The sequence below is a fragment of the Xyrauchen texanus genome, chromosome 40 (assembly GCF_025860055.1).
Source record: "Xyrauchen texanus isolate HMW12.3.18 chromosome 40, RBS_HiC_50CHRs, whole genome shotgun sequence".
In the NCBI taxonomy this organism is placed as follows: domain Eukaryota; kingdom Metazoa; phylum Chordata; class Actinopteri; order Cypriniformes; family Catostomidae; genus Xyrauchen; species Xyrauchen texanus.
In genome coordinates this window covers 955,353-965,352 of record NC_068315.1, presented here as the reverse complement: position 1 = coordinate 965,352, position 10,000 = coordinate 955,353, and the positions used below count along the sequence as shown (strand labels likewise).

Sequence of the window (10,000 nt, the reverse complement as noted above, 5' to 3'; positions counted from 1 at the left end):
TGATCAATATCTCCTCGATGTCCCACGCTCGAGGCTAAACCATAAAGAAGGGAGAGCCTTTTTGGTTTTGGGTCCTATTTTATGGAATAGTTTGCCTATCAGTTCAAAACTGAATTCAAGCACATGCAAAATAACTTTTTACGCTCAAAATATCATCTTGCGCGTGCAAAATAACTTTTTACGCGCTCAAAATATCATCTTGCGCGTGCAAAATAACTTTTTACGCGCTCAAAATATCATCTTGCGTGTGCAAAATAACTTTTTACGCGCTAAAATATCATCTTGCGCGTGCAAAATAACTTTTTACGTGCTCAAAATATCATCTTGCGTGTGCAAAATAACTTTTTACGTGCTCAAAATATCATCTCGCGTGTGAATAGTTTTGCGCGAGCAGAATTGTGGCACATATATAACTCCATACAGCAGCAGCTCAATGATCAGCGCCGGTTCGTGTTGCCAGGCGAAGCTGGGACGCAGCAGACGTGACATAACCGCTGATTGGCTGTAAAGTGGAAGGAGGCGTGGCCGAAGCCAATGGCTATATAAAGAGGCGGTTAACCGGTTGCGTCAGTGTTTTGCAGGATAGCTGCAGAGACACATCGCTGCTACTGCATCACCTCATCTCACACAACGGCTTTGTTAGTTTCTGGACTATTTAATCTGCAGTAAACCATCGACAATTCATCACATCCGAAGAGGCATTGCTGTTATAAAGTATATAATATCGGTAAGTGTGTGATTTATTGTTTAAATGGTTGTAAATGTGCAGTTATGAGCTGTTTTTATTTGTATTGACGTGCATTGGCAGCTCATTCAAACCGTCCAGCACAAAGCCAGAGCAACACTTCTATGACATCACTTTTTTAGCATTATTATCATTAATGAGCTTTGCGGGATTAATAACACTATTAGCAGAAATGTCTTTTAAGGTTTTAATGCACTAAACAGAATAGTCTTTGTCTTGTTTCCAAGTGCAAGAACACATTAATAAAGACACTTCTGTGAAAAGCTCGATGCATAAGGCATTAAGATTTATTTTTAGAGAAATATATTTTAATTAAGTTGATTTTGTGTCACCCCGTTGGTAAAAAGCTTCACTTTTGAGCATGCACTTGACCTAATGTAGCTTATTTATGCTTATGCATTCTCATTTTTGGAGGGTTTATGTTGGTTTTAAGACAAAAAATAAGACTTCTGATTTTTTTTTTTTTTTTTTGGCAGTGATCTTTAACTCTCCAGCTGGGCTTGTGTGCAATGCATGCACCCCCTTTACTCACAATGGTTATTTATTTCATATTTTTGGTCTTTTACAGTGATTTTGGACTGAAGCATGCAGGAACAGCTGATTTCGAGCTTCTCCTCTGAAGATTCCAGTCTTCCATCCACACCAACATCTGACGCTCCATCCAAACGTCTGTCCTGGAGCAGACTGATGCAGAAACTGCACAGCAGCCAAAGTCTGGACTTCGACTCAGATAACCACAGCAGCGCGGACGACTCCTCTGACGCAGGTGAATAAATGCCACATTTCTGCCCGGCCACTTTTGGGGAAATGCCACTTTTGTGGTTGCACACCCATGAGGGTGACTCTTGCGCTCACCGTTTGTCTTGCTCTCTTTCAGGTTCAATCTCCCTGCCTGATTTGTCCCAATCCGAGCTGTTTTTCGACCCCACGGAAGAAGCGTTGTGTAAAGAAGTGGTGCAGCTCATCGCACTTGACCTGTCCGAAGCTAAAGCCGGCGTCTTGCACTGCTCCAAACTCCTCATACCCGAGAAACTTCTGGAGCACATCGGACAAGAGCTGATGCATCTGTCCGTCAGCGAGCCCTGCGGCCTGCGGGGGGCGCTCATCGACCTGTGCGTGGAGCAGGGGGGCAGTTGTGAGGCTGCGGGGCAGATAGCGGTTGACCCTAATCTGGTGCCCACCTTCCAGCTGACGCTGGTGCTCCGCCTGGACTCCAGAGGGATCTGGCCGAAGATCCAGGGGCTTTTCGCAGGACGTTCGCCGGCGTCTCCGGGCGTTGCACTTAAACTCAAACTCAGCACTGGATTTCGAGTTATTAAACGAAAACTGTACAGCTCAGAAGATCTTCTGATAGAAGAATGCTGAGACTCAATCATGGAGCTTGTTATTTCTCATGAAAGCTCTTGTAGACGGTCTTTGGCCCATAAGAGGCCTGAAGTTATAAGAGTTGTGACCGTTTAAACAATCAGTCACTCCATTATGTCCCGGGACATTCTCAAATGCTGATCTAGAAAGACGTTCGGTGTTTCTCCGAGACCAGACGCGGCAGCTTTATCACATGCAACAACATCGACTTGTTCCTTTTGTTTGTATTTCTTTTACGCAAGTGCCAGTTTGTTCAGAGATGTTCATCCGAGTGTCTGATGCATTTATACGCATGGAGATCAAACGCAAGAGGCACTTTTAACGATGATCCATGCACTATATTTATTTGATATTCAAATGCAATGTGTTTTTGTACTTCCATTTAAAGAAATGCAGAAAATAAATTATTTTTTGAAGAAATGATGCATTCTTTGGTTTTGTCTAAGAGGTCTGTGGGTCACTGACCCGCCTCCCTCCCAAAAAAAGGGGTGCTGGGTTAATATAGTATCTATATTTCATTTAATAATAAATATAGGCATATAGCAAAATAAAGTACTATTATAAAAATTAAATTACAATGAATAAAATTACAGATTTTGTTTTTATTAAAGCCTGGATAATATATTACAAAGTATAAATTTATAATTGTATAAAAAAATATTATACATTATATTAAAAAAATACATAAATTACTAATTAATAAAATAACACTTTTTTTTTTTTTTTTTATTAAAAGCCTGGGTAATATAACAAAACATAAATTATATAAATGTATTATATTAAAAAATAAATTATAAAATAACCAAACATTTTTTTTAAAGCCTGGGTAACAACGCAGTGTAAATTATTACCATTAATTATTATTAATAAATAACAGACTTGTTCTTTTTTTATTATTATTAAAGCCTGGGTAATATAACACAAAATATAAATTATTCTAATAAATGATATAAATATATTGTTAAATTAAAAAATAATAAATAATTATAATAAATTATCCAACTTTTTTATTTTATTAAAGCCTAGGTAATATAACACAAAATATAAATCATAAATTATATTAAAATTATGAAATTAAAAAATTATAAATTATAATAAATAAAATTATTATTGAAGCCCATGTAACTTAACACACAGTGTAAATTATTATAATTAATTATTTAAAAAAAAATTGTAATAAAATAATGGATGGGTATTACTAACACAAAGTATATATATTTTTATTTAATAAATTATCATCTGTCTTCAGACGACTGTGAACAGTTTTAATGTCCTGTGAGATGATGTTTCATGCACCATGTGTACTGTTTCTGTACTTTCAGAAGAAATGCAGAAAATATATTATGGGGCGAATAGTTGGAGGGGTGGGGAAATTCTAGTATTTCTCGTGTAGATGCACACACAGACACCGCAGTTTCTCATTAATAGAATTACACTAAAATAACCCTTTTATTTCACTTTAAAGACACGATTCAATGAGGTCAAATTGACAAAGTCACTAACTGATAAACGCTGTTTCAACACTTTGATCAATATTTGGCGCAAGTGAAGCGGCTCACTTTCTCTCAGCTGCTCTGGCCTTTTAAACTCCGGCATTTGCTGACAGAGTCCAAACAGCTTTCCTCACACGGGCGACTCTGAACGTGCTGAAATGCAGGAGTCAGTCGCCTGTGGCATCAGATGACATCCGGAGTCTAAAACACGCCACACACACACACACACACTCACTCACTCTGACACACACACACACACACACACACACACACTCACTCTGACACACACACACTCACTCTGACACACACACACACACACACTCTCTGACACACACACACACACACACACTCACTCTGACACACACACACACACACACACACACACACACACACTCACTCTGACACACACACACACTCACTCTGACACACACACACACACTCACTCTGACACACACACACACACACACACACTCTGACACACACACACACACACACACACACACACTCACTCTGACACACACACACACACACACACACACACTCACTCTGACACACACACACAAACACTCTCTGACACACACACACACACACACACTCACTCTGACACACACACACACACACACACTCACTCTGACACACACACACAAACACTCTCTGACACACACACACACACACTCACTCTGACACACACACACACACACTCACTCTGACACACACACACACACACTGACACACACACACACACACACACACACTCTGACACACACACACAAACACTCTCTGACACACACACACACACACACACACACTCACTCTGACACACACACACAAACACTCTCTGACACACACACACACTCACTCTGACACACACACACAAACACTCTCTGACACACACACACACACACACTCACTCTGACACACACACACACACTCACTCTAACACACACACACACACTCACTCTAACACACACACACACACACACTCACTCTGACACACACACACACTCACTCTGACACACACACACACACTCACTCTACACACACACACACACACACACACTCACTCTGACACACACACACACAAACACTCTCTGACACACACACACTCACTCTAACACACACACACACACACACACACACACACACACACACACACTCACTCTGACACACACACACACACACACTCACTCTGACACACACACACACTCACTCTAACACACACACACACACACACTCTCTGACACACACACACACTCTCTGACACACACACACAAACACTCTCTGACAGACACACACTCACTCTGACACACACTCACTCACACACACACACACACACACACACTCTCACGCACACTCACACACACTCTCACACACTCTCTCTCTCTCACACACACACACACACACACACTCACTCTGACACACAATGACACACACACACACTCACACACTCTCACACACAATCTCACACACTCTCTCTCTCACACACACACACACTCACTCTGACACACACACACACACTCACTCTGACACACACTGACACACACACACACTCTCTCACACACACACTCTCTCTCACACACACTCTCTCTCTCACACACACACACACACACACACGTGACAGACAGCGGCAGGTACATCTTTATTAGCATCCAGAGTGATATAAATGCAGTCTGTGATGAAATATTTCCACTAAGTCATGTAGAAAATAAAACTTCATATGAAATAAATATTCACCAGTGTTCATCCGGCAGTTACTCTCTTATAAACGCAGGACAGTTCTCAATAAACGTTACAGCATACTCGATCATTTCATCGATAAAATCCCCGCATAGATAAACCTCGAACATACAAATATAAATCACAAGACATGATCTTCATCTAAACAAAGTCACATAATGATATGCAGATGTTGTCATGGGAACGCCAGTCTTGATCCATAATGCAAAAATCTGATTCTTCTTATCAGTCAGACTGAATTCGGATCTGAATCCGGCGCAATGACATCATGAGCGTTCAGACTTTCCGCGAGAAAATGCCAATATATCCACAGGAGTCCAAAACACACACACACACACGCATGCGCACGCACACACACACGTGCACGCACACACATGCGCACACACACACATGCGCACACACACACATGCGCACACACATATGCACACGCACACACATGCACACACACACACATGCGCACGCACGCGCACACACACACTCTGTAACATGACACACACACACACACACACACACACACACACAGTTTTCACATCAGTCTTCTCTAGTTAAGCTCACTAGTAGTTGCAAATTTTCCACAGGATTTTTTCAAAGAATGTATTTACAATCCGTATGGCATTCTTCCTTTTTCCAGACTGGAGAGATTGTTATTGTGGAACCTGCACAGCGAAAGAAGAATGAATAATATGCATTATTTGTGAGGAAAATGAAACTGGTTTCCTTAAAGGTAAAAACGTGTGCTTCTGTGCCACTAGCGTCACTAAAGGGAATTACACACATAACTAGATAGGTACATTTCCTAAAGAAAATGTGAGTGGTGCTTGCCGTGGCAAAACTCATTAAATAGCATTTTCTAACTTGTTGCTAAGCACTAATATAATGGTCAGAGAATGTTGCTAGCATGTGTTTTTCATGATGGTAGCATATAGGTGTTATGTTTGTGTTAGCAACGTACTAAAACGTGCTAGCATCAGGCTAACACATGCTAGCATCAACTAGCGAAAAGCTAAAACAAGCTAAAAATTTGTTAACACATGCTAGTATCACCTAGCGAAGTGCTAAAACATGCAAAGACGTGCTAGTATCCTGCTAACACATGCTAGCATCACCTAGCATGATGTTAGCATGTTTTAGTGCGTTGCTAAAACGTGATACTAGCATGTGTTAGCTAATTTTTAGCTTGTTTTAGCATTTCGCTAGTTGATGCTAGCATGTGTTAGCCTGATGCTAGCACGTTTTTAGCATGTTTTAGCACTTTGCTAGGAGATGCTAACATGTGTTAACATGTTGCTATCATGTTTTTAGCATGTTTTAACACTTCGCAAGGCGATGCTAACATGTTTTAGCACTTTGCTAGGAGATGCTAGCATGTATTAGCATGTTGCTATCACATTTTAGTATGTTTTAGGGTGTGGCTATGAAGATTTTAGGTCATTACTTATTGGCTGCTTGATAATATAAATCCTCTGAGGGAGAGAGAGAGGGAGAGACACAGGGCTGACAGGCCCTTTGGTGTCTGTGTGTGTGAAAACGTCGACTGGGATTTAAATTTCTGAACATTCCGCAATGTTAAGTCAATGGGACTTTTTTGGCCGCTTTTTCGTCCGCTGTGCGAACATCGTACACCCGATCGCTTAGAAAAGACACAGCACACCTCTCCTCAATGAGCCGCATGATTGGACACCTCACTCAGGGGTCTGTGACAAAAGCTGCGTTTGGCAAGCACCACTAATGATGGTTTTCCAAAATACTCCCCCGATCTGCCATTGGCTGAACAGATGGCCCCATCCCAAACTCACGCCATTGGTCGAGTCACTCCGTACATTTAAATGCAATTATTAAGTTTTTATGCATAATCGAGCTGTGAGTGAATGTCAAATACATGTCGTGGCTGAGACGTCACAAAGCTTGTACTTTGGTACGCAGCAGATTGCTAACATTTCTAAGCGCTAGCTTGTGTTTTTCGGATTTGTTTGAATGGAGCGTGACGTGTAGCGTGACCGCGGATGGAGACAGCGCCCTCACCAGGTAGAGCAGTGACACGGTCGTTCTATCCGTGTAGAGACGCTTGAACTTCAGACAGCCGAGAGCAGCTCGGGGTTCCCATTCTCTGAGCACGCTGGTACAAATCACTGTCCCCAAAATACCGTGCGCGGTACAGCAAACCTTCCTCTGAGAGAGAGAGAGAGAGAGAGAGAGAGAGACATTAATAATGTTCTTACACTTGAAATTGTTAAACGTAGTCCATTCGACTCATCCGTCAAAATCGAGATATTCCCGTAAAACACTTCCAATGGAAGTCAATGAAGTCAATCAGTAAACAAACGTATAGCCAAAATGATTTAAGGGCGATAACATTTCTTATAGGGTTACGGCGTTGTGTCGCCATGGTAATGAAGTTGTATAATTGTCTTTAATTATAATAAATTATTAATAAAATAAAGGACTATTAAAGCTTGTGTAATATAACACACAAGTATAAACGATAATAATAAATTATATTTTTTAAAAATATTATCATACAACAAAATAATTAAAATATTATAATAAAAAATTAATTAACAGATTTGTAATTTCTTTATTAAAGCTTGGGTAATATAACTCAGAATAGTAATTATTATAATAAATTATATAAACAATTATATGTTATTATATCAAAAATAATACATTATTATAATAAATTACTATTAATTATTATTAATAAAATAACAGACTTGTTCTTTTTTTATTAACGCTTGGGTAATATAACACAAAATATAAATCATAATAAATTATATAAAAATTTATAATCATATAATAAAATAATTAGTATTATAATAAAATATTTATTATAATATTTTTTATTAAAGCATAGGTAATATAACACAAAGTATAAATTATTATAAATTAAATAAAATAAATTATAGATTATTATATAATACATTATTATAATATATTTCTATTAATTATTATTAATAAAATAACAGACTTGTTCTTTTTTTAATTTTATTTTTAAAGATTAATTATATATAATAAATTATATAGATTTTTTTAGCATTAAATTACTAAAATAAATGATCAAAATAAATAATAATAAATAAAATAACTGACATATAACGCATATAATTAATCATTTAAAAAAATAATAAATTATTACTATTAATTCTTATTAATAAAATAACGGATGGGTACTACTGTAAACACAATGTATATATAGATACACACACACACACACACACACACACACACACATACATATACATATATATATATATATTTTATAAATGATTATTATCGAAGTCTTCAGAAGACTTGAATATAGCGCACAAGTCAAATGCACTAATTATCTGTGATGTACTTTTCCCCTGCTCACTATATGATTTCATTATATGGAAATAGCAGCTTTGACATTATGCAAACATTTGCTCTTGTGTTCTTCTGAAGAAAGTCAGTCAAACGGGTTTGGAATGACATCAGAGTGAGTAACATCAGTTCCATTTTAGGTGAAGTAACCTCCAATACAAACAAGTAAAAACATTTCTCAATAATTCACGGATCTCTCAGGTGTGGGTGTCGCTTTGACCAATGGTAAACCAGCTGGTCCAATGCTGTTTACTCAGTTTCAGCTGAATGTGGGTGTGCATTTAAAGGCCTTGAAGGCTGAAAGTGCAACATGTGAGGGGAGATACAGTGCTGATACTTGTGACGGTGACTGACGTTAAAGGAAGTGTGAATCCTGTTCTAACCAGCTCTCACAATGAATGAATCAGCTTCAGTAACAGCCAAGAGTTTACAAAGACACGTATGAGGGAAACGCTGCCTGAGTCACATGGTTTACTCTCTAGATTTTGCTCTATACGGAGATTTAAGGTTTTTATTTCCATCAAATATGGGTCTACTGTGACTATGATCTATTCTATGCACCATAGCCATTTTTAAAGAGACAGATCACCCAAAAATGTAACTTCTGTCATCATTCGAGATTACATTGTTACTAATACTTTTATGATGCTTTTTCTCATTTTTGGAGCTTGTCAGCCCTCATTCACTTTCAGCTTCTGGAGTGGCTTCTGTATCCTGTTCACACATGTGACAATAGTTTAAGGGATTCAGACCTTAGGTCACTAGGGCTGGGTATTGACACAGATTTCTCAATTCGGTTCTGATTCATACAGGAGACCACCTTATTCAAATGTTATTATTGCATTCGTTTGATCTTTTACGTCACATTTGAGCTTTTCTTTGGTTCGTTTTAAATGTACAAATTCTGTCTATTCATCAATAAAATTAAACTTCAAAATGTTAAGTCCTTTTTGTACACTAAATCTCCATTTTCACTTTCACATCTGAAAGTGAAAGTGGAGATTTATAGTAAAAAAGGACTTAAATATTGATCTATTTCACACCGACACCTATCATATCGCTTCTGAAGACATGGATTTAACCACTGGAGTATTATGGATTACTTTTATGTGATTTTTAGAGCTTTAAAGTATTGATTTGCATTGTTTGGACCTACAGAGCGGAGATATTCTTCTTTTTTCTCCCCAATCTGTAACGCCCAATTCCCAATGCGCTCCAAGTCCTCATAGTGGGGTAGTGACTCTCCTCAATCCGGGTGTCGGAGGACGAATCTCAGTTGCCTCCGCGTCTGAGGCCGTCAATCCTCGCATCTTATCACGTG

The 10,000-nt window shown here is 38.6% G+C and overlaps 3 protein-coding genes across 3 annotated transcripts in view; 1 reads left to right on the top strand and 2 right to left on the bottom strand.

Moving 5' to 3' along the window:
* LOC127633615 (paladin-like) overlaps positions 1-10,000 on the bottom strand; it is a 319,141-nt gene that overhangs the window by 243,998 nt on the left and 65,143 nt on the right. The gene's annotated exons all lie outside the window — the stretch shown is intronic.
* LOC127633648 (DNA damage-inducible transcript 4 protein) lies at positions 560-2,528 on the top strand. The gene is made up of 3 exons (XM_052112884.1): positions 560-727; positions 1,314-1,511; positions 1,623-2,528. Exons 2-3 carry the CDS (start codon positions 1,331-1,333, stop codon positions 2,108-2,110), a joined length of 669 nt encoding a protein of 222 aa, XP_051968844.1. The 5' UTR covers positions 560-727; positions 1,314-1,330; the 3' UTR covers positions 2,111-2,528.
* Positions 5,053-10,000, bottom strand: part of LOC127633637 (dnaJ homolog subfamily B member 12-like) — a 15,198-nt gene continuing 10,250 nt past the window's right edge. Inside the window, exons 8-9 of the mRNA XM_052112871.1 lie at positions 7,363-7,509; positions 5,053-5,996 (exon numbers count right to left, since the gene is read on the bottom strand). Coding sequence (XP_051968831.1) covers positions 7,388-7,509 — 122 coding nt within the window. The 3' untranslated portion in view covers positions 5,053-5,996; positions 7,363-7,387. The remainder of the gene's footprint in view (positions 5,997-7,362; positions 7,510-10,000) is intronic.